General features: G+C 50.2%; 1 protein-coding gene across 3 annotated transcripts in view; it reads right to left on the reverse strand.

The window, feature by feature from the left end:
* CCDC88C (coiled-coil domain containing 88C) overlaps positions 1-24,439 on the reverse strand; it is a 127,019-nt gene extending 102,580 nt beyond the window's left edge. For all 3 annotated transcript variants that reach the window (XR_014015488.1, XM_081230312.1, XM_081230313.1), the window contains exons 1-3: positions 24,217-24,439; positions 23,367-23,467; positions 16,207-16,315 (exon numbers count right to left, since the gene is read on the reverse strand). Coding sequence is in view for 2 of the 3 variants with exons in the window: in XM_081230312.1 (XP_081086438.1) it covers positions 16,207-16,315; positions 23,367-23,467; positions 24,217-24,276 (270 nt within the window). In the remaining variant the exon portion in view is untranslated. The remainder of the gene's footprint in view (positions 1-16,206; positions 16,316-23,366; positions 23,468-24,216) is intronic.
* Between the last annotated feature and the right edge of the window lie 1,257 nt (positions 24,440-25,696).

Here is a 25,696-nt window from a genome sequence, read left to right on the forward strand (position 1 = left end):
TGCTAATGCAGGGGACACGGGTTCGAGCCCTGGTCTGGGAGGATCCCACATGCCACAGAGCAACTAGGCCCGTGAGCCACAACTACTGAGCCTGCGCGTCTGGAGCCTGTGCTCTGCAACAAGAGAGGCCATGATAGTGAGAGGCCCACACACCGCGATGAAGAGTGGCCCCCGCTTGCCACAACTAGAGAAAGCCCTCGCACAGAAACGAAGACGCAACACAGCAAAAATAAATTAATTAATAAACTCCTAAAAAAAAAAGATGTGGTACAAATATACAACGGAATACTACTCAGCCATGAAAAAGAATGAAATAATGCCATTTTCAGCAACATGGATGTGACTAGAGATTATCATACTAAGTGAAGTAAGTCAGAAAGAGAAAGACAAATACCATATGATATCACTTACATGTGGAATCTAAAATATGACACAAATGAACCTATCTGTGAAACAGAAACAGACTCACAGACAGAGAACAGACTTGTGGTTGCCAAGGCGGGGAGGTGGAGTGGGAGATCGGGGTCAGCAGACGTAAGCTATTATATATGGAATGGATAAACAACAAGGTTCTACTGTATAGCACCAGGAACCATATTCAGTATCCTGTGATAAACCATAATGGAATAGAATATAAAAAATGAGTGTGTGTGTGTGTGTACAACTGAATCACTTTGCTATACAGCAGTAATTAACACAACATTGTAAATCAACTATACTTCAGTAAAAAAAAAAATAAATGAAGTTCATTGAGCATCAAAAAAAAAAAAAAAGAAAAAAAAGAAAGGGATGCTTCTGTTTCTGACAGTTTAATCACGGTTTGATTTAGGCATGAACTGCTGAGAAGTCCTCATACCCTAGGACTACCCACCACCAAGAGGAGTATCTTGGCTCTCCAGGCTTAAGACTAAGTGCTTCAATGTGGAAAAACCCCCATGCTGACTCCAAGCGAAAAGGTTTTTTCTTTAAAACAAAAAAAAAAAAAGAAGAAGTTTAAAAAAAAAATGGAAAGGAAAGAAATGCTGAGTGATTCTGCTCAGCTAGCCATGTATGGTCATTTAGCCACTAAGTGGGAAAGACCCGCCACTTTTAAAGCCGGGCCTGAGGTTCCACACCCCGTATGGTTAACATCACGGACATTCTTATTGGATGCCCTCTTCATTCCTTCAGAAAATACTTGAGACCAGCATCTGGCACACGGCCATACGTTCCACAAAAACCTTCTATCCTCCTCTCAATTCATGCTCCTAGCATCTTCACCTCATTACCATATTAGAGAGGGTGGGGACCCATCTAATTCAGTGCAATGCCCAAATCACGTCTCATGCTCTATGCTAAAGGCAGAGATGACACAGCTGGCACCTCAGCTGTATCAGTGTTAACTTAAGCCCCAACTGTACAACCTTGGGCTGGAGCACCCAGCAGTCCAACTTCTTGGTTTTCTAACTGGCTGTTCCAAGTCCACACTGCTGGACCCTAGGAGGTAACAGCCCACGGTCACACCCACCGCATCCTCCTAAAGGTGTCCCCGAAGCCACCTTCCAGGTTCTACACGCAAAGAGCCAACAGCTGGTCTCATTCTATTCCCAGAGCCTGAACGAGTTAGAAACAAACACAAAATCCCAAACAACACAGAAAATCCTCAGGTCCATAGAATGGAGTGGAAACATCCTATTATACTTCCTTTGCCTGCATCACAGGTGCACCTATCTGAATGAGAAAATGGAGAGAACAAGGGCCTCCAGAAGGAAAAAGTGTGGGTTCAGTCCCTTTTTGGGTAAAATTATGGTAGGATACACGTAACAGAAAGACCACATAAAATACACATTAACATTTACCATCTTAACCAATTTTAAGTGTACAATTCAGTAGTGTTAAGTGCATTCACACTGTTGTACCAATCTTCAGAATTCCTTTCCTCCGGCAAAACTCAACTCCATCCCATTAAACACTTAATTCCCCATTCCCAGCATCCCTTCCCCCAGCCCCTGGCAACCACCATTATACTTTCTGTCTCTCTCAATCTGACTACTCTATAAGTACCTCATATAAGTGGAGCCTTACAGTATTTGTCTTTATGTGACTGGCTCATGTCACTCAGCATAATGTCCTCATGGTTCATCTATGTTGGAGCATGTGTCAGAATCTCCTTTTGTAGGGCTGAATAATATTCCACTGTATGCATGTACCACATTTTCTTAATCCATTCATCCACAGATGGACACATGTGCTGCTTCCACCTTTGGCTTCTGTGAATAACACCATGAAAGTGGGTGTAGTTCCTTGATTTTTAAAAGTCAAAGATGATTTCCAAATCAAGCAGCTTCCTAAAAGACCAAAAGTCAAGTTCTCCTGAGCATACCATATTCCTCCTTTCTTATTTATTTCTGGTCTACTCTAGAATAAAGTCTAGCTACCTCTTCTCACACATTCTAAACTGTTTCCAACCACAGCTGAACGTACACTTGGATTTCAAAGCCACACGATGAACTCACCCCCCAACTCCATCTGTCTGCTCCCAAACCTCTGGGATCTCTCAGGGTGGCAGCCACTGAGCCACCACAACAGCTGCTCCAGCTCACCCTGTTCCCACCAACCTGGCCATCTCCAGGGGCTCAAGCTCTCCCTTCCTGAGACTGCACCTAGGAGGAGTTCAAATACACCCTGGAATTTAAATGACCTATGAACTTAGGCACTGGATCACCCCTTCCCAAATGTGCCCCCCCAGGCCCCCCCAAAACCAAACCCAGTAACTTTGGAGCTGGGGATGGTTATGGACACGGAGCTCTGAGGTCCTGACTTTGACCTTCCAGAGCAAGGGAGAAAACCTCAGTCAGAACCAGAGGAGAATACTTCCAAAGGGAAAGAACAAAGGAAGGCTTCACTGGTCCCACTTCCAGTTACTTTCTGTTTAAAAAGCACGAGATTAAAAGGCTTATCAAAGTGGCTTTGCCTTTAGAAATCAATTTATCCCACCTTTTAAACCCCAGGGTCAATAAAGACCCAGAATTTCAGTACAGGCCACGCATTAAAGTAGGAACATTTGAGAGTCCAGCCCATCACATAAACGTGCCCCAGGGAGGACCCTCGGCCCCGGCGGGCACGGTTGGGCCAGTCACGTCTGCTTCTTTCGGACCCAGTTCATGGGATGGAAGCAGGTATTAGGGCAGCCCATCAGCTGGCATTTACTGTCCTCCTAGACCCTGGAAGAGCAAAGGTCGCCAAAGTCCCTGCCCTGAGGGAGCCTGCAAGCTCGTGCAGGACCCAGAGAAAGCAGATGAGAGCTGGAAAGTGTGATGGCGGTGATAATGAAAATAATTAAACTCAGGTTCAGAGCATCTGTGTGGGCTTCACAGAGGCAGACCAAGGGAAGGTGCGCCGGCGGGAGAAGTGCCCAGGCACGATGCCTGAGTGCAGAGGACAGGGCAGCACAGACAGCACTGCAGCCCAGGAACCAGCACAGTCCACCCCCACCAGCTCCAGCTCTACAGCAGCACCAAGCCAAGGCATCTCACACGCAGGCGCCCTCTCTGAACTGTCACGACCCAGGGCTTCGAGTGTGGTTGTTATCCTCACTGGACAAAGGAGGAAACGATGTGGAGGGGTCGGGCTGCTGGCCCCAGGTCACAGCGCTGTGTGTGGTGTCTGGTGGGCGAGGGGGTTCCCACTTGTGCAGGAGGAGGAGCCGCCCCTGGAGAGGCTGCAGGGGGGCAGGGGTGACAGATGCAGCTGCCGGCTGTTTCCAGAATGACGGGGAGGACACTGGCCTGAGGCTCCCCTGGGACGCAGGTGAGGGGCTGACAAGGTAAAGGCAGCCTGAGAAGAGTTTCCCTCCCAAAGGAAGAAACCAGGGTAATGGTAGGTGAGAAGAGAAGCCGGACAGACCCGAGCGCGGCCATCCTCCCAGGCGACCCACACCTCAGTCCTCCTCTGCTTTCCTCTAAAAGTCTGGACAAGTTTCAGTCTCAGGTGGCTCAAGGAGAGCTTGGAGTTATCAGAAACCACCATTTCTTCTTCTGGCATCTCAAGCTTGGGACATGCACAGCTGAGACTCAGTCCATTCACCTTGGAAAAATCCAATTTTGTAAGCTCTACTCTGTAACATTTAAACGTCACAAATTCTCGTCCGAACAATGGGGGGAGGAAGGTGTTTAGAAGACCAACTTAGCACAGAAACGCCAAAACTGCTTTAGAGTTTCTGATATCTTAAGCAACCATAATTCCACAGCGTAAAGGGAAACCGACTTTTCTGACTGGTTCCAAGAACAGGAGGACCGCCTGTTTGGTGACTGTGGTTTGGAAAAGGAGGCATTTATTTTTAAAGTTTCAAAGTCATTAAGCCTAAACACTGGCAAGCTCAGGGGAGCCAAGCCGGCTAGACTAAGTTGAAAACAATCAATTTAACTTCCACCCCCCAGGGACTGAGCCTCCCGGGTACCTGACATATGGTATCTCCATCAACAAAGCAAACACCACGTGAAAAGCCTGCAGGTTGGCGTGAAAGCCGCGGGGGACCCCTGTAAGAGTGGGATTCAAAGGCTCCGGTCTCCCCCTCACCCCACGGCACTGCATCTCCATCCTGGCTTGCCCCCCTGGACCCCCTTAACAGTCAGGTCCTGAGTCCCTGACATGTGTCAGGCACTCAAGGGACAGAGAATGAATAAAGGAGGGCCCTGTGCTCCAGTTATTCAACTGTCTAGAGATGGGGAAGGAATGGAGGACTTTTATAGGGCTATTTTAGCCTGGAGATAGATCCTGGGCCCGGGCCAGTAATATGTTCCCTGAGTGCAATGACGTTATTCTCTGACTTACTTATTCCACTGAGTCACGGCTTCTGTGGCCCTGTATCTTGTCACTAGCACACGCTGACTGGTGGCAGGCATGTTTCCATGCTGGTGCGGTAAGAGGCGAACAGAGACAGAGATGCGGTACCTACTTTTAAGGCGTGTCACTGCTGGTGGGAGAGAGACATCCATGAGGCTGCCAAGAGATAATGTGCCTCAGACAGTCAGTTCACTGGAAGCAAACAGTATGCTTTAAATTAAAAATTCATATAGGAGAAAAATGTGTAGGGCAAGAGTCAAGCACGTATGCGCACGCGTATTAGACTAATCCAAGTAAATCAGAGTGTAACCTCTGGAAGGGCCCCTCCATGATCCGATCACTAACAAACGAAGGAAGCACAGCCCAGAGTGGTGGGTCTCTGTGACGACCCCCCACCTCTGCTAGACTGGTGGGCATCTTAGCACCACCAGCATGAACCTGTCCAAGGCCCTTCCTTCACCCTCGCTGCAATGCTGGAGGCAGGCACTGTTAATATCCCCACTTATCCGACAAGAGAGACTCTCAGAGGTGAAATTACCCAAGGCCACAACTCTGAGAGGTGGGCTCAGTGGAGCCCACGACTCCACCTTCTGCCTCTGCAGACAAAGGAGCTTGCAGCTGCTTTTCCTCCTCTCTTCCTATTTGCACCTGGTGTGCATCTCCTGTGTCCCCGGTCCTCCACCTACACAAGCGACGTGGACCCTCCATCTGCAGAGCGTGAACGCACGGGAGCAGCCCCGCAAAGTCAGCCTGGGAGGACGAGCTAGCGCTATTACTGTTCTTCACCGACTTAGAAACTAGGCAGTATTTCACCTGAGCCCCACATGACCGGTAACACGGTGTTACCCACATTTTAGAGGTGAAATCAAATGATGCCCCCCAAGTCACATGGTTAGGAACAGTGACGCACAAGTTTCTAGACCCTTGAAAAAGTGAAATGACTCGCCCTTACTTGTGCCCTCTCCCCTTCCATCTTGTTCTTCCTCCTCTGGCTTCACCTTCCTGACCTTCCAGGGCACTGGAGAAGCGACCCCACAGAGCTAGCTCATCCTCTTCCACCGGGCGGCGGCTAAGTGCCTACCCCGAGCTGAGAAAGAAAACCTGACTTCTCCCTGCAGAGCTGGAGCCGATGCCAGGGCCAGCCCAGGGTGGGTGGGCAGCTATGGGGGGCAATGCAAGGCTCCTCCCCGAAGGTACACTGTACCCCCCTTTTCCCACGGAGAGTGGCCCCATATTCAGAGCACCATCCCTCTTCCCTTAACCTGCTGAAACCCAATCCCAAACCAGTGGAACCCTCGCGGCATGCAGCTGACAGCCTCTTTACCCTCCTGAAGCCTCCACCTCCTCTCAAAACTTCAGACTCAGAATTGGGGGTACAAGCTGTGGCCTCTCCAACAATCCCAGCTGAGCCCACCAACTTAAGACAAGCGCTTCCTCATCCTCATTACTTTGTCATTCTCATTACTAGAGAAAGAAGACTGAAGTTATATTGTAAAGGACCAAGGCCCTGAATGCCACGGCAAAGTAGCAGAGAAACTGCCTTTCCACAAAGAACAGTTGAGTAAGAGAAACTGTTATTAGCCCTGGACGCGAGCCACGCAACCGGCTTTATGGAGGGCAAAGCCTGCCCAGGCAAGATCTCCCATGAGTCCCTCTCACAGACCAGTTATAATATCAAACACGCTGATCTTGGCATTTAGCACCAAAACCCAAGGCAAGGGAGAGACTCTTTTTCTTTTTAAAAACTTGTGAAATCCATTTCCCTCCTTTCTGTTACAAAAGGAATTGGGTGCAAGGACCTTCCAGGAGGGGCTCGAAAACTTAGCACTTTAAACGAATGGCCATGGATTAAGAGAACAGTTGAGCAAAAGATAAAGAAGTAAACACATGGCGAGAGAACGTGTATCAGAAACACTGAGGAAGTCCGGATCTGTAAACGTTAGGGGGTCTTAGGGCCAACCGTGTACTGGGCATCTGGGCTCAGCTCCGTGTAGAAGAGACCAAAGCGAAGTGGCAGCCCACGGGGGCCTCGGGGGCCATCCCGGGTGCAAAGGGAAGAGTCCAAGTGAAAGCTGCTTCCTGTCCTTCAAGGCAAAGGAGAGCCTGGCCGCTCAGAGAGAGCAGGGAAACCCCCAGCAGTTCAAGGTCTGGACTCAGGGCCAGGAGGAGGAGCCCAGAGAGACCAGGAAGATTCTGTCAACAGCTGTGCATGCGCGCGCACGCACGCACACACACACACACATGCACACGCACACACCCCACCTCCCACCCCCCACCCCACCAACACCGGGTCTCCGGGCCTTAAGCCGCCAGGGCCTGGTCAAATTCTGGCTCCGCTAATTACATCAGACCCACTTTCACGCCTCCCCACCCTCTGCAATTAGCCCTGATTCTCTGCTTCCTGCTGCTCTGGGGGGTGCAGCAGGGTGAAGTCTGAGGCCAGCTGCTGTCCCACCCACTGCCCAACCCCGGAAGCGCTGGTTTCAGGAGGCGCCTGAAGCAATCTAGCCCCTTCCTCTGGGGCTCCCGGCTGGTGTGAAATCTGGTTAATAAGGGGGGAGCCCAAGCAGGAGACCCCGGGGAGGCAGCACTGCCAGCCTGGCCCACCAGACGAGGCTTCGGGCTCAGGACCCATCCCACACTGGTGCAGATATCCTGAACGGCCTTGCCCACCTTCACAGAACAGCTGCTCTGCCCACAGCAAGCCACCTCCCTACGTGACTGCAGAACGCTTCATTTTTAGACGTTTCCCCAAGCAGCCGATGACCAAGAAAACTTGCAGCTCCCTGGGGCTTCCGCACCTTACTCCACGAGCCTCCCTTTCCTAATCTGTAAAACCGGGACAGCAGTTTCTTCCTCACTGTGACACGGCTGAAAGCTCCTAGCATAATGCGTGGCTTACGGCAGGCACCCAGTTATCTCCTCTCGGCCTTTTCACTGGGGCACACAGCTGGGTCCCAAAGTTTCTGCTTACTATTCAGTACGCCTCCGTAGCATTTCTTCTGAAAACAGAAAAGAGAAAAAAAGAAACCAAGTCCAACTGGCACTTGGTCTCACATCTTGCAGAAACCAACCTGCCTCTGGAAAGGTGTGGGACTGAGCGGCCCATGACCAGGTGTCCAAAGCCCTGTCCGCTCCATCCTTGGCCAGCAAGACAGGGAGGGTCACAGGTCAGGACTAAACACCTTCTGCTTGGTGTGGACAAAGAGAATTCGGGTGGCCCTGAAAGCTGCCACCCTGCTGCAGCCCCCCTCCAGACCCTGTCGGGCTGACCTGGAGCCACTGCCACTCAACCCCACTGGACCCTGTCCTGAAGCCCGGGGGGCAAGCACCCTGCTGCAGGGCTCAGCTCTCCCGGGCCTGAGAAAGCACTTTATCCTCCCCTAGATGTTCGCTCCGGGTGGGGCACCTAGCAAGCTGCCGTCCACGGCCCCACGTGGCCAGTACCCCTCTCTCCTCTGCGCCTGCTTTGGTCCAGGCCGCCACGACCTGCCCTGACTCCCCTCTCTCTCCTGACACCAATCCATTCTCAATACGGGTGTTAAGAGTTTTCTGTTTTAAACTTTCTTCTTTAAAAATGCTATAAAGACTCCCAAGTCCTTCAGGATGAAGTTCAAATTCATTAGCATGGCATCCGCCCCCTGGAACCCCCGTATCCTTTCGAGCCTCACCATCACCACTCCTCACAGAAGCCCCAGGCTCTAGCCACTCAGAGGTGACAGCCTGCCGGCTGCTTTATGTCTCTACGTTTTGCAGATTTTGCTCTCCCAGGACACCCCCCATGCACCCATTTTCTGCCAGTCTAGCTCCCTACCCATCCTTCAGGACTCAGGCCAAGCGTCACCCCCTTCAGAAAGCTCTCTGTGAGCTTCGCCCCTTCCCAGGCTGGGAAACTCCCTCCCGTGTCCCGTGACATCCATGTCCGGTGCACACACAGGTGTTCTAGCAGCTGGTCTACCTGCTCCATCTCCCACCCCACAAGACACAGCATCTCAGGCATGGAGACTGGCCTTAAGAACAAGGAGCGGGGGACAGAGAAGTGGGTGAGCCCCGGCAGGGCCACCAGGGCTTCCTCATCCCACACTTCATCACCCTACGCTAGAGAGAATGGGGGACGGGAAGCAAGAAGAAGGGAAGAGGAAAGGTGGGGTCCACACAGACCACCGCCCTCCCCAGCCTCACCTCCCAACTCAGTCTGGAAGGCTTTCTCTTGAACTTTAGACTGAGACCATTCACAGGGAAGTTGGTAATCTCTTGGGTCAAGTCCGTGGCAGACAAAGGCTCCCACTGCTGATATGGGGATGGGGCAGAGGACCCCCTCTGATGAAGGCTTCCCGGTCCTAAGGCCGGACCACCCCGCCTCACTGCTGTGTTCGGTCACCACGCCACAACCCCGCTGGAGATTCCAAACCAGGATCCAGTGACCCACCAAATCAAGGCAGTCCGCCCAGATGTATGGTAAAAATAATCTCAGACATTCATCCACGTGGCAGAAACACAGAAAACTTCAGTGTTCAGTGGCAACATAGAATACGTCATTGTAACAGGTACCATCACAATGGGTGAAGGGCACAAAGGTGTAATTCAGTAAAGAAAAACAAAAGGCCTGTAAAGAAGGTAGTTTCGGCAATAAGTAGCAGAAGTCCTCCAAGTGTTCATGCCCTTTGACGCAGGAATTCCATGCTAGGAATTTATCCTAAGAACATAAAAACAGTTGTTGAAAGATTTATGGACCAAGTATGTTCATGGGGTATTGTTTATAATTCCAAGACAGAAATAACTCAGTATCAATGATAGTGGTACAGCCACATAATGAAGTGCCATGTAGACAGTAAAACTCATATTATGAAAGAATATTTAATGACATGGGAAAATGCTCACTACACAGTAAATGAAAATAAAGGTTACATACAACCCACACCTCGAAACACATGTAGTAACAGACGCAAAGTCAGGAAGCATAAATACCAAAATGTTAACAATGGTATGCCTAGGTGACGAGATAGTGGGCAGATATAATTTTCTTCATATTTCCCAATCTGCAATCAGAAATTATAATCAGTGCAAGAGGGAAGACATATGGGGACATATGTGTAACTCATTCACTTTATTATAAAGCGGAAACTAACACACCATTGTAAAGCAATTATACTCCAATAAAGATGTTTAAAAAAAGTTAAAAAGAAATTATAATCAAAAACATTACCTTTAATTTCCTCAAAACATAGATATAAGCTACAACAAGAATACCCATCTCACAGCCTTACTCTTCAACCTTTAAAGAGTGGACAAAGTAATTTCTCCCCTACAAATTCAATACACTGTATTACTCATAAAGCAAAAGCCACTGGTACCTGTAGACAGGGCCTGAGCAGACTCTAAGTTCCCTTGAACTCTGTCTCTATCCACCAAAGCAAAGCACATCACACCCACCTAAGGAGACATCACTTTACCTAAAAACCCTGAGACTGCACGAATGAGACAGTTTACTTTGTTCCCACCAACAATGTCAAATACACATTTCCTTCTGTTCTTACTTTTGACAAGTCTTTCGTTTTTTCAAACTGAGCGCGCACATTCCTAAAGATAATTCTAACTTTCAGTAGTCAGCCCATGGTTATCTAATACAAATGCCACAGAAAGCTGACAGATCTCAAAAGCAAAAGCAAGGATGAGTGGACAAGAGGTACAGGCAGTGTACGGAGGTTTTATCTGAAGAGATGACATAAAACAATACATATACGCACACAAGTTGACGACAGCGGTACCTCCAGGGAGGGAGGGAAGGGTAACTGGATGCAGTAGAGGCACACTGGGGACTTCAATCAGAAAAAAGATTCTTGAAAGAGAGGTCTGAAGCAAATATGAAAAATATTCACAAATGTTCCTATTTATTTTGAGCAGATACACAGGTGTTCATTATAACCATTTGTACTGTTTTATTTTTAATTTTTCAAAGCAATGAAGGAAAAAAGAGATTATAGAAGATAGGGCAACCCTGAACTGTTTCTTCTGCTGAGAAGAAACTATTCTGAGACAAAGAACAATATTCTGGGTCCATTCTAGCCTTCCAACCATGTGAGAAACCAGAAGAGCCAAGTTCCAGGAACTCATAATACAGAACTACAGAGCTTCCTCGAGGCCACCTGAAACTCTAAATCTTGGTGGTCTCTGGCCATTATGCAACTGTGGAATTTCAGAACCACAAGGGCCCACCCTCTTTCGGACAGATGAGAACTCAGGAGGCCCACAGAAGGAAAGCTGCCTGTCCCAGTGCTTGGCCAGCGAGGGGAGATGCTCAGAGAAACTCAGCCAATTTCCCATTTCAGAGTCAGTCCTGCAGGCGGGTCCCTGCATGCACCTGAGGGTCCCGATTTCAGGATCGATATCCACATGTGAGTCAACAATGAAGACTTACATCTCCACCAACACAAACTGCACTTGTCCAGGCCGCTGTGTGAAGTGCTTCCCACCAGCAGAAAGCCAAAGAAACCTCAGAAACTTCACGTGACAATTAGGCTCTAAGAGTCGTGAGAAGGAGCTAGATCACAGGTGTCCAGGACATAGGACGGCAGTTGACACCATAAGCAACCTCCCAAGGATAAACATATATCAGCCATCTGCTGCACCGGGTATTTCTGCGTATACTACTAGCCTTATTTTCCTACTGATTCCACGATCAAATGAACATGCATTCAATATCCATACTCAAGGCTCTGAATGTCAACAATGAACCATTCTATAAATCCAAATTTTAACTGAAAAGGACTCAGATGGAAAAGAGTTTGGCTGTTGAGTGAGTAAAACAAGCCTCATGTGGACTTCCCTGGTGGTCCAGTGGGTAAGACTCCACGCTCCCAATGCAGGGGGCCCGGGTTCGATCCCTGGTTGGGGAACTAGATCCCTGCATGCCACAACAAAGGGTCCGCATGCCCCAACGAAGATCCGGCACAGCCAAAATAAATAAATAAAAATAAATAAATCTTAAAAAAAAAAAGAAGTGAATTGAGGGACCAATTTAAAAAAAAAACAAAACAAGCCTCATGTGATGCTGGGCTCAACGCTAACCAGCCAGGCGGCTCAAAGCAGCGTGCAGCTCTGGTCCAGGCCCGCCTTTCCTCCAGACCTCTCCGCAGATGTCCCATTTGTGGATGCTCATTCTGATCAGCCTCTCCTTCCTTAAATTCACAGGCTGAACTGGGAGATCTTCCCAAGGTCCTGTCCAACTCTGGCTTCCTCTCCCCCCTCCCAGCAACTCCCTCAGTGACACCTATTCCCTCCGGTCACCTTCTCATCTTTGCAGCCTCTCTCCTCAGAGCCTCTCCTCCTCCCATCCTGGGGCAGATGAGATGTGTGTCCACTGTATGTGACGGAGAGGAGTTACCTGGTGAGAACTGAGCCCTCTCCGCCCCAGGAGACCTGGCTGAAGGTGCCCCTCCTAGACATCACTAGAAATGCTCTAACGCACTAGTTCCCACGAATGTGCATCAGAATCACCTGGAGGGCTTGTTAAGATGCAGACAACTGGACCTCCACAGCAGGTCTGGGGGAGGGGCCTGACAACCTGCATCTCTAACAAGTTCCCAGGTGATACTGATGCTGCTGGTCTGGGGAGCACACTTTGAGAACCACCTCTCTATCTCCAGCCTGCTGATTCCCCATCCTGTCGGAAGGATGTTAAGACTCAAACAGCTGGGGAACTTCTGAAAATGCCGATTCCAGGCGCCAACCCCAGAAGAGTCCGAGCAGCAGGTCAGAGGGAGGCCCGAGACACTGGTGGTCAGACCGAGCCTGGCCCTGCTGGTTCTCACCCACTGCCTGTCCTCTGCCCCAGAAAAATGTCAAGGACCTTTTCTGTCTCCACAGCTTTTCAGGGGCAAAACTTGAGCTTCCTTGTGAAAGAAGCCCATGCTATTCACGAGAGGCCCCTGTCCCTGCTGACTGTCCCTGCCCCACGTGCCTCAGAAAAGAAGGGGACAGCCTGGGGGCGGCCAGACCACTGTTTTGCAAACAAGACCCGGGGCTGGACTCCATGACCTTGGTGTGTCTACTGAAAAGCCATGGCAAGAGGAAGTCCCCGTCCCGAAGGGGTGACCTCCCACCCTCCCCAGCCACCCCAGCCAGAGTAAGAACCACGTTTGTCTCACTTCACCCCAAGCCCTTACAACCTGCAGGGTCTCTCTCACAAGGGGATGCTGGGCAGTACTTCTTTTGGAAAACTTCCTTGAATGTCCCTTTACAATAATAACCAATTATTGTTATTGTATGTTTATGCTACAATTATCAGGTGGTAAGGAAAACAGGCAGGGTATGCAATTGTATATATGGCCCGACCGCAACGGTGTAAAACAAAAACTATTCAGGCATCTGTCATACAGAGTGAAGTCAGTCAGAAAGAGAAAAACAAATACCGTAGGCTAACACATAGATATGGAATCTTAAAAAAAAAAAAAATGGTCATGAAGAACCTAGGGGCAGGACAGGAATAAAGATGCAGATGTAGAGAATGGACCTAAGGACACGGGGAGGGGGAAGGGTAAGCTGTGACAAAGTGAGAGAGTGGCATGGACATATATACACTACCAAATGTAAAATCATAGCTAGTGGGAAGCAGCCGCATAGCACAGGGAGATCAGCTCGGTGCTTTGTGACCACCTAGAGGGGTGGGATAGGGAGGGTGGGAGGGAGACGCAAGAGGGAGGGGATATGAGGATATATGTATAACTGATTCACTGTTATAAAGCAGAAACTAACACACCATTGTAAAGCAATTATACTCTAATAAAGATGTTAAAAACAAAAAAAACTATTCACACAAAAACTGGAAGGAAGCTCTAAAAATGTTAATAGTGATTGTCTCTGGGTGGTGGGGTTATGAGTGGTTCTTTTCTTCTTGCTACTTGTTTGTTTTCTAAGCTGTTTATTAAGAGCACATATTACTTATATAACCAGAACTAAACTTTATTTTATTATAAGTTGGAAGGAAAAAATACATAACAGAACACTGCCCACACCTAAGCTGTGTCAGCCCAAAGGGCAGTGTCCTGCCAGCTTCCTCCAAGTGAGCAGGGCTGGCTGAGGGTCAGGGACGGCTCATGGCCTTTAGCAAGTGCTTTCAGCAAACATTTGCTCCAGGTTGGAGCTGAGGCTGCCAATACACAGCAGCCCTGCCCTCAAAGAGCTAAAGCGCAGAAACAGAACAAGGATGCAGGGTCCTCTTTTCTACCCATAAGTCTTTCTGGGCCCTGAGAATGGACTAGTGATCGTTTCCTTCCTGTGACTGTCTCCCATCTTCTGGAACTCGGCACAGTGCCCTAAGAGGGGCACGTTACCTCCAAGCAGAGGGTCTCAAACCCTTTGGCCGGCCCAGACTGGAGTGTCAGAGCTGCTGAGTGCCACCAGCATGTGTCCTACTGGGCCGCCAAGCCCAGAGGGCAGCACCTGCCAGGCCAAACAGCTTGCAGCAAGCACCTGACTGTTCCATGCTGCGTACAGAGCCAGAAACCTCACCTCCACCCCAGTGCTGGCGGGGAGGGTTACCACCTCCCAGCCACACCTGGGGCAGGAGACTCACCTGTCCAGAGTTAGGGGTCTTGTCTCCAACTATTAGCACCACCTGCTTCCCCTGGCACTTAGCACACAGCATCGAAAGCACTGCTTACCATGAATGGTGCCTGCAGCCAGAGATCAAGCCCCGAGTAGCTGCTAAACGATCACCATGGCCACCAGGCAGCCCACTCCACGCCCAGGCCCAAGTTCACTGACAGCACCCGTTTCCCCTGACTATGGCTGTCATGAGGGAAGCACTAGTTGGGACCCACCTGCTGACAGCATGCCCAGCCCTGACAGGGGCTCTCCTCAGCAAGGAAACAAACCCCCATCACCCCTATAGATCCAGTTCTCACAGGGCTCTCCCTCACCCCCGGACCCCTCCTCAGCACAGCTGGCATCTGTTACTAAAGCATGGGCCTGGTGCTAAGCCTCCCAAAGGCCTCCTGGAGTGTCCACAGTGCTGTGCCACCAACGGGCCATGGAATGAGCACAAGGGGCTTGCTGAATTGGCCACACAAGCAAATCATCCCAGCACCCCAAGCCCCCTCTCATGTACCCCGACCCCAGTGGGAGGAAAATGGAAATAATCATCTCAGAAAACCCAAGACACTGTCCACTCCCTCCTTTTCCCTTCTTTTTTTCAAATCCAGCAGCAACCACAGCCCTCTGCAGGAACTGGACCCAGCACCCAGTCCAATGCCACAATGCAAACTCCACCTGGCCGCCTGGCCAGTGACCTCAGAACCAGCACCACTGCATGAGGGCAGAGAGGGAAGCCACAGCTGGGTGGAGGGCTTCCTCCTGGTGACAGGGACCTCATGACTCTGAAGATGCTCCCAGGCCCCAGAACCAAGACTAAGTTACAGCCCCGGAAGCTGAGTGCTAGGGGAGGTCTCAGAGGCAGAGGGCTCAGTGAAACCCCAGTATGAATCTGGAAGGGACTGGTTCTTGAGCAGTGATTCTCAAACTGTGTTCCCTGGGGCCGTGGGAACCCACAGAGATGCCCTGGAGAAAGAGGGGCTGAGCTGAGGGCGCTAGAGTCCCCCAGCCCTCAAGTCAATCAGAGTTGCTAGGGCTTCACCTGGGGACTCAAGAAAATCATACGGGGGGGAAAAAGTTTCACTGCTCAGTTTGACAATCAGGGCTCTGAGGTGCAAAGTTTAAATCTGTTTCCCATCAATGCCGGCTATCTAAAGACCATGAACATCATCCAAGATTCTCACCCAACCTTCCCGAGGCTGGGATGGGGATTTTCACAGCCCTTCCCCCTTTGGGCCTTCTTGTCTGACCCCACCGACTACCTGCTAATGGGATATGGGGAGCATTTCACAAGCAGACATCCCATACTGTGAACCCGGCGCTCCTGTCTGCCAGCTGGGCGCTCACTGATTATATATTTGGCCTGAACATAACCCTTCTGTGGTCCCTTCTCTCCCTCAACCCTTTGAATCACTCCTGTACAGACTCACAGAGCTGTGGGTGACAACCGTGTCAGGCTGCCCCTCCCAGAGCCCGTGCCAGCCAGTCCCCACTCGACTGTGTGCTTGGGCCGTGGCTGCGAACCAAGGCTCGTCTCTGGGGCCCTCACAGCACCAGGCACGATGCTTTGCACACGGCTCAAAGAACATTCCCTGGACAAAGTAGAGCCATCCCACCTCTGACCCTTCTCACAATGCCAAAAAAAGGGATGCATGTGCAAACACACCAAGTTTCAACAAGCAGATGCCTGACCACCGTTTCCTCTCGGCTTCCTGTGGGGAAACCGTTCAAATGACGGTATTGCCGGACGCACAGAACCCGGGGAGGGCGGCGCGGGGGGGCCCGCCTTACCTGGTAGTAGGTCTTAATGTTTCTCACCAAGATGGTCAAGTTCTGAATGCGAAGATTCACATCATTGTTGACGTGTTTGTTGATGCGCTGATTTGTTGGCCTGGGATCTCTAGGGGGAGAAAAACGGGAATGGAAAACTGCATCTCCCAGCATCCGTCACACCCCACCCTACCCCAGCCGCTACTGCGCATTCGGTCCACTCCAAGCCTAGGTTACTATGCACCTGTGACAGAGTGGCTCAAGTCAAGTCCTAATTCTGCCACACTGCCAAGCCGTGGACCTCCAGGGAGCCACGTCACCTCCTGTCCCCCCCAAGCACCTAGCCCCCCCACCGGCCCTTAAGCAATGTTACTTCTGGCCCCAGAGCACCCATAAACAACCAAGTGTCAGTGCAGACCCAAAAGTGGCACTGTGTAAACATCAATAACCTACCCCCAGATATATTTGAAGATTAAAAAGGATTCAAAGCTGACCAGAGCAAAATACGTGAAATATCAAGAAACATGGAAAAGGGGAAAATAGTACACTTTCTGACTTCATAAACCAGTAAAATCATTAATGTTCCATTTCAAACCGGTCTCCTGCCTGTCACCGAATTGCTCTTGCCTGTGATTTACATGCCAGGGGCACAATTCTATCTCAAAAAACCACCACCATGAGTATGCGATACTACGTGATGTACAACACACTCTAAGAGAAATGTGAAGAGACACAAATAATTCATGTGGGAAACCCCCAAAGGGTCATTTATTTTCCAATCTCAGGGAAAAGTCAGGTCTGCTTGTGATGAAACTAGGAATCTGAATTAAGTGATTTATAATTTCACTCATCTACATACAGGACATTTCTCAAAAATTCTCAGTGTCAAAAATATCTCCTATTTGAAGAGCACAGACTCAACGGAACGGATTTCTCTTCCTTCTCCCCATGTACCCCACACAGCTTTTCCTAACATAGCCCTCCCTGCCATTCGACTGTCCCAAGGCACCACAAAGGATGTTTCATTCAAATGAGGGCTGTCTTCACAGTTTCTTCTGTCATCCGAGCCCTGTGCTAAGGGTGCTGAGCCTCCCAGGGGCTGCTGTGATGGAGGAGAGACAGGCCTCTTCCTCCTTCCTCGGTACTCGGGCCCCTCGATGATGATGATGATGATGATGATGATGGTGATGATGATGATGATGACGATGATAGCAAAAGAAGGGGAATTTGGGGAGTTAAGCAAATCAATTTCAATGCCATTCAGCTCATTCAAAGCCAATAATTTATACAAAGTTGACAAACAGGAAAAAAAACAGAAATTATTTAAAATGCCACTATAAGCACAATTTCTTAATAACACAAGCTGTTTAAAATTCAACCATTAAGTAAATATTTGATATCAACACTATGAGTCCCTACACTGTATTGTGTATATGCAAACCCCTTTATGAATCACATGCAATAATCAGCCATGGACTTTATTCAATCATCCTATATCTCCTAAAACAGTCACATGGGCTCCTTGGGACAACCAGAGGACCTCTTTTCAACTGTCCTGGGACAACGTTTCTTTTTTTTTTTTTTTTTTTGCGGTACGCGGGCCTCCCACTGTTGTGGCCTCTCCCGTTGCGGAACACAGGCTCCGGACGCACAGGCCCAGCGGCCATGGCTCACGGGCCTAGCTGCTCCGCGGCATGTGGGATCCTCCTGGACTGGGGCACGAACCCATGTCCCCTGCATCGGCAGGCAGACTCTCCGCCACTGCACCACCAGGGAAGCCCGGGGACAATGTTTCTTATTGTCCCCACACAGTACTAGAATCTGGCCAAGCCATTTACATGTTACATGTTTCTTCTGGAGCCATTCATTACTGAGAAAATAAAGGTTAACAGTTCAGTGGCAATTAATTTAGCAGCAGAGGAGGCATTCAGAATTGAAACCACAAAGGCATTTTAGCTACAAAAGTGCACCTAGCACGACAAAGTAATTTATCTCAAGGATGCAGTTCTCTTCCCTTTACTATAGACACCTTAAGAGATGAGAAGCAATTTCATAAAGTAACAAACATGCTTCCTAAAATAGCAGAACTTCGAGAACATGCAGGGCTTTTTCTGTTTTGTTGTTATGGTAGTCCCAGCTTTCATTAAGTCACATGGGGACCCCCTGAGGAGTGCCAGAAGCTGGAAGACCTTGGCAAACATGTGGACATTCACTGCACAGGTAATGGCACAACACACACCCAGGATCCAGGGTCAGGGCCTGGGAGGCTGTCAGGTGACGGGGGTTGGGGAGGGGGTTCTATATGAATAATTAGACTAATTATCATGATCATTAGCACTCCCTCCTTTAAATCAGGCTCTCAGGGTAAAGAGAGATTAGGAAACAAATCGAATAAAAGTCAATTATGGTGAAGGAAGGCCTATCCCCACTCTGCCCAGCACTGTGTAATCCCGACCTGTCCCTCAGCAGGAAGTGGGTTAGGAGCTACTGATTCTGGTTTGGAAATGGGGCCAGGACTGGCCAAAGTTCTCTGGGCCCCACTGTGCTCATCTGCAAGATGACCACAGGATCCTTCCAGCACTAAAAGGTTATCATTCTAGGGAGGCCAGGTCCGCACTGGCACACGTGGTACCTGGTTCTTGATCACAGGAAGAGGACATCAAAGAACCACGGCAAGACTGTTTCCCTGAAAGCCATGATTGAGAATAAGGATCTTCTTTGTATGACAGCCCTAGAAAGCAAAGCCACACAGCCCCACATCAGGATGTCAGAGGACAGGAGAGAGACAAGGGTGCAACAAAGCATCTGGTAGCTTGTCTGAACTTGGAGAGATGCAAGTCCAAAGTGTGGGCCCCTGGGGCTTCCTTCTGATAAAAACTTAACTTGAAAAAAAGAAATCAACTCTCCCTAAAATTTTAAAGAGAACTATAATTTAGATATATAGCAACCTTGCCTCCCTCCTTTGTGAAAAGGCCAGCCCCCAACTTTCCATCATATTCCAAAGACTTCCTAAATTTAAAACTGAATCCAAAAAACCCTGAATGGAGAAACTATGTTTGATACAGATGATGGAGATGTTGATAATCTATCACAGGTTAATAAAAAAAGGTGTTAAACAGTAGCCTGAGGCCAAATTTGTATAAGAGTACATTAGGAACATATATTATACGTATATACCATAGACAACATCTGGGAAACACCAAAATATTAATTCTGCTACCTCGTCATGGTAAAATTACAGGCAATGTTTGTTTTGCTCATCTGTATGTTCCGACCTCCCTCCAACAAACGTGAATGTTTTTGTGTAATTTTTTACAGACTCAAAGGCCCCATGAAGAGTGTCATATGCTGCAGCCATGAAAGAACATCACTCAAGTTCATGAGTAAAAATCTTTTTTGCTCCAACTCTCTAGCACCAACACAAACTCATTCAACTAATCAGTATCTGCCCCTTTATCCTCAGCTTTTACATCTGCAAAATGGGAACATAACTCCTCTTCCAGCACACTAAGGAAAAAAATGATCATTCAAACGCTTTTGAGAAGCCTAAGAAACTCTCGCATTGGTCTGAGGCTATTTCCAACTTCTGAATAACTAATATATTATCCATAATTTTGCAGCTAGTACAAGGGGTTAGAAAGGAGTCTGAACAAAGCAAACAGTGCTGGATTTAACGCAGGCCTTGCCTAGGCACAAGCTCTCAGCCCCAGCCAGTCCTAAGTTCTCAGCTGAACTCAACAGCCATTGCATCAATTCAGGTGTCCACTCTCACGTACACAGATGTACACCATCACACGCACGTGGGCACACACACACAAACCCAGCTCTGGGCTGCACGCTAACAATAATGATGATTGACATTTGTTGGGCATTTCCTATACATGCATGATGCATAATCTTATTTAATCCTCCCCAAATCCATAGAATACCATCCCCCTTATTACAAATCAGGAGATTGAGGCTTAGAGAGTTCAAGTAACTTGCCCAAGATAAGAGCACTGTAAGTGGCAGAGGGAGAATTTGAACTTGTCTACCTGATGCTAGAGTCGAAGCTCTTGATTTTCCTATGAGACCGTGAAAAATGTGTCCAAAGTGAATCAGACACCTAGTTTTTCCCTTGACTACCAGTAGGTACCCAGAGACACTGCATTTACAGAGGAGCTATTCAGCAAGTTTTCCCAAGCATCTCCATCCACGCCACTCAATGCCTCACTTTCATTCAGGAATTCTCCTAGACCTGGGCCTCCCCTGAAAGCTGAGCCTACAGGGCTTTCCAGCTTCCAGGCACTGATGTCACTAGGAGGCCAGGGCCCAGAGACTACTACCGCAGCCTTCTTCAGTTGCCAGAGACAATGCCCAGGTGCAGTCACGTGACCCCCAGCCAGCCTCCATATGGCTCTGAAGTGTTAGGTAACACGCCTCTTATCTGAACTCCAGCAACAGGTTAGCACACTGCTCTCTGCAATTTTCTCAGGTCCTACCAACTTGGAGAGAATTTATCAAAATAGGCGAACTGAACACAGCTGGGGCTACTAGCGTGGGAGATAAGGCAGAACAGCCTTATCACCCACCTGCTAGTTAGCCCAACATGCCTCCACTTGGGAGAAGTGAAAACAGGCTTGGCTTAAGTAGTATTAGATGTGGGGCTAGGATATGGGTCCCAGAGTCCAGTTTTGCCCTAGATCTTGTTGGGAGAGAGCTAAGGCTAAGAAGTATGTGGTAATCTAGGAGACTAGGAATGTAGGAGAAAAGTAGACAGAAAAGAAAAAAAAAAAAAAAGAACTCTTAGGGGGTGCCCCAAATCCTTTCTGGATTAAGAAGGTGGATACATAACTACATAACCAACGCCAATACCTATTAAGTGGCAGGCACTGTGCTAATTACTAACATCATTTAATCCTCACAGCCATCTCTTAAGGAAGGTACTTTCCCTCCAGCTTTACAGGTGAGGAAACTGAGAGGTTGAGTGATGTGCCCAGCGTCACAAAGCGTGCATGAGAGAGACCTAGGATTTGAACCCAAGCTGGCTATCTAGGCTTTCAACACTAGGGTTGAAATTCGTTGTTTTTTTTTTTTTTCTTGAGGTAATTTTTTATGTGGGATCTTAGTTCCCCGACCAGGGATCGAATCTGCACCCCCTACATTAGAAGCACAGTCTTAACCACTGGACCACCCAGGAAGTCCCCTTGAGGTAACTTTTACATTTAGGGTGAAATGCATATATCTTAAGTTACACCTTGATGAGTTTTGAAAGATGAAATATACTCCAGTCAATAGATGGAACATTTCTACCACCCTCAGAAGTTCACTCGTGCCCCCTTTCCAGTCAAGCCCTGCCCACTTTCAAGAGCAAACAATGCTCTGATTTCTATCACCTGGAGCAGGATTATTGCGATCACTCAGTCAGTAAACTGCGCGCTGCTTGTGCCTCTCCCTCCTTGATTTCCTCCTTCTGGAAAGCCACCCGTCTTCCCCACTGTCCCCTCCTCGGTGTCCAACCCTGGCCAGAGGACCCAGAAGCACTGCTTGAGGCCTGAAGAGCTGCAAACATATCAGTTCCCACTTCCAGCAAGATTACCTCGGTGAAGCACAGAGGAGAAAATAACGTTTAAAAGTGTCAAGGGAAAGGGAGAAGCCCTTCAAACTGAATTTAGCCGCGAGCCGAGTGTGAACAAGTGATGAGCTGGCATTTCTCAAAGGAATGGTCCAACAGGGTTTCCTGATTTACAGGCAAGTGGTAAACGCTTCAGGAATTCCAAAGGTCAGGGAAGAAAGAGAAACAGTCCCAGGGCTTTTGTTCTCCCCTCGCCTGGGTGTAAAAGCTGAATGAAAAGGCTGGGGGACACTGCTGCTTTTTTTTAATTAAACAGGACAGCTCTAAGTTTCACTAGTTGCTGTACCCATGGAATCCAGCAATTTTCGGGGTCTAACAGGATGAGGGGGGAAGAGGTGCCAGAACCTGAATATGCCACAAGACAACCCGAGGAAAACTCCCTCTCACCAATGTTCTCGGAGAGGTGCTGCCAAAGCTGACAACAGATTTGTCTCTTTAGAATCTAATCAAACTCAAGACTGGTAACAGTGGTAGTGCCTTAAAAAAACAAACAAACAAAAAAAAACATTAAGACTGAGATGTCTCTCCCAGAGCACGACATCAGGTAACTTCTTAAACCAAAGAAGCAATGTTCTCGGGAAATTTTTTAAAATAGATCTTTGTAGGTAGATGTATTTAAACCACTTTCTGAATATACCAAAGCTGACTGTTACTCCTCCCACGCGGGCCAAAAACGAAGCTGATTCTCATCAGCTAACGGGTTCATGCTCCAGTATGACAACTTGCTTAGTTGCAGGTGAGTAGGTGAGCATAAGGGCCTGATCCACAGAGAACATCAGGATGTTTTATTTTGCTTCAAGTGCCTGTGAATCATACTGACACTCAGTGCCAATATGTTCCTTGCAGCTCGTGAGTTAAAAACAGAAAGCAGCGGCAGGAGCCAACACCTACATGTGGCAGGCTGTCAATCAGACAGGCTCTGCAGAATTCAGCAACAGGAAAGGATGTGGTCAGACCAACATGCTAGCAAGTGTAACTTCCACCAAGACCCTGTTTAAGCTTCAAGACAAACAGCACCACAGTATTCTGGCTCCCTGCGCCTCTCCCAACACAGTGACTTTCGATCCAGTTCCTGAGAAGGGACTTCACCAACTGTACTTGCTCTGGGGCAACCGAAAACGGAAGATGAAGGGGAGCTCAGAAACACAGGCGTCCTGACCTCGAATGAAACTTTATAGTCACTCACGGAGGCTCTGGTCCCACCCGACATTTCCTGTAACCAGACACTCTCCGTTACAGTTCCTTGCCCCCAAAAAGAAAGGGTTTTTTTCGTGTCATTACTCAAACAACAATCAAGTCCCTGAGTTCGAAGTCAACTGCACTATCTACACCATGTGGATGACAGTCACTCAATTTCAAATTCCTTTCATCAAACAAGCTGCCAACCCACTGTCCTGGAGTTCTCCATACCCCACAAACGACGAAAAGACACGTTAATGCTGAGATAACCAGTGGCCCGATGTGCAAAGAACCCTCCACTGCAACTTCACATTCCATTTTTACAACCTTAAAGTTCGACTTGCTGAGGCACCATTCCCTCCTTCCTTCCTCCCCGAATATAACTTACATTTGCAACATGATTTGGTTCAAAAAGATGCCGTCCGCTAAATCCATGTACATTGTCAGGTTGTCCTGGTTGCCGCTTCCGAAGGGGCCAAAAGTTTTCACCTGCGGGGAGGGGACGCGGAGAGAAAGGCAGGAAAAGTCACCTCCACGCGCACAGTCTAAAGCTCTCCGAGCGGGCAGAGCCCCTGTGGGCAGGAGGGGGTCACCCAAGACCACCCACCCTTCAACAGCACCCTTCCCTTCTCCAGGGCCTCGCTCCCCTCCCCGCGCCAAGCAACAGACGCGAGACAGCAAAAAGAAAACTTCCTCGCCACTTTTCTCCGGCGTGTCAGAGGGGGAAAAAAAAATAAAAGGGACTTTTCAATAAATTTCTCACGTCTCAAACCCATTGGAAATCAGTGCGCCCAGCGCAGCCTGTACACGTTCTCACTGAGAACCCCCTAATCCCCACCGCCATCCACCCGCTGGTCTCAGGGGTTCAGAAACTACACGAGGATATTTTGGGGAATGGGTCCTTTTCTCGAATGGTCAAAGCCATGGGGGGCCAGGGTGAGCACCGGAAGAGTGTCGCTCCAGGGCCTCCGGCCCTACGCCCCGGTGGGAACAGGTGTACCCGCTCAGCCCCTAGCCGGGCCGAGAGCGCGGCGGGGTCCTGCACCGGGCGCGCCGGCTCCAGAGCTGGAAATACCCCCGGACTCCGGGACACTTGATGACCGGCTGGGGGCACCTGATGAATCCTCTGCGTCCAAGAGCTTTCCGGGGCCCCAGCCGGGTCGGGTCTGCTGCGACTGCAGGCGGGCGGGAGAGGAGCTAGTGCCCCAACAATGGGGCGAGGGGCCGGGCACACTCACCCAGGTCACCAGCGGGCTCTGCAGGAAGAGCTCCATGAGCTCCGAGACGGTCACGTCCATGCTGAGGCTGCGCCCGCCGGGTCCGCGCCCCGCGTCCCCGTCCCCCGCGCCGCGTCACAAAGCGGCTCTGGCAGCGAGCGGCGGGCGCGGGGCTGCGGCGGCTCGCGCCCGGGAGACAAAGGCGGGGCGCGAGCCCACGTTCCGCGGCTTCGGCGGCCCCGCGCCCCGCCCGGGACTGGGGGAAGGGGAGGGCCCGCCGCTCGGGGAGGAACAATGCGGACAGCGGCTCCGCCCCTCGGCGGCCCTGGGCGGTTGGCGCGCCGCCTCGCGGTGCTGGGGCCAGGCGCCCGGGCGCGGGCGCGGCTGCCCGCACGTGCGTAGGGGGAGGGGGCGACCCGGCTGCCGGCACCTGGGGCGGCCGCCGCGCGCCTACGCCGAGCGCAGCCTCCGCGCGCTTGGGGCCCCAGCACTTGGCTCCTCTCTGCGCGTGTGCGTCGGCCACAGGGCCCCAACGCCAAGTGCGGCCCGGAGCGCTGGAGCGTGGGTCCCGGCCTGCGCTTCCCCCGGGAGGCGGGTGACCGGGGCGCCCTGCCCGCCGAAGTCGACCCGGGTACGCTGGGGGCCCAGCGAAACCCACCAGCCTGAGACTGGCGGCCCCAGGAATGTGCAGCCTCCCAGGTGCTGCCGAGGCCCCGCCCGGCTCCGTGGCGGTAGGGCCAAGCCCGCGTGCCTCAGGTGCTGGGGTCGGTCTCGCGGGCAGGTAGAGCGCAGGCCCGGAAGTCAAAGGAGGAAAGTTTGTGTTGAGTTTAGACCTTAGGAGCGCGACCTCTTGCGCCCCACCGTGCCACCTCCCAGGCTGCCCGCCTTTTAGAAGTGCCCGCAGGAAAGCGGTGATGAGGCTGCCCCGACCTGGACCCGCCCCAGCTGTGACACCCTTTCCTCCACCCACCAACACCACCGCCACTTTGCCAGAGGGGAGCCAAATTCCGGATCCCAACTTGGAGGACGTACCAGCAGCTTGGTGGTAGGCGACAGGAAAAAGGACAAGTGCCCCAACTGGATGGAAAGCAAGCCCTGGGCCCAGACGCCGACCTCGCTGCTGAGACGGCTGCGGTGGACCCCGGGTGGTCTCCGCCGCCTCACCTTGGGCCGGTAATAATTTGACACTACGATTTAGTCATTATGCAAAACACTTTATACGATTTAACGAATCGAATCCTCACTCGTTTCCCAGATGAGCCCACCGGTGCGGTATTGACCTGAAAGCGCCTAGCATAATTGTCGGCGAGTATACAGTAGGCGCTAAATGGCTGCTGGTTTGCTTGTCAGTAATGTGAACGTAGACTCTGTCAAGTGTTAGGGCTGCGACATCTACCGGTGAAGTGTAGTATTGCAGCCGAGTTGTGCAGTATCTTGTTGAGCTGGTGAGAGGGGGTGAGATTGTGGCCCCAGTAGCCAAGTCGGCTGGGGGGTCGCTAAA

The sequence above is a fragment of the Mesoplodon bidens genome (assembly GCF_964165515.1).
Source record: "Mesoplodon bidens genome assembly, chromosome: 3".
In the NCBI taxonomy this organism is placed as follows: domain Eukaryota; kingdom Metazoa; phylum Chordata; class Mammalia; order Artiodactyla; family Ziphiidae; genus Mesoplodon; species Mesoplodon bidens.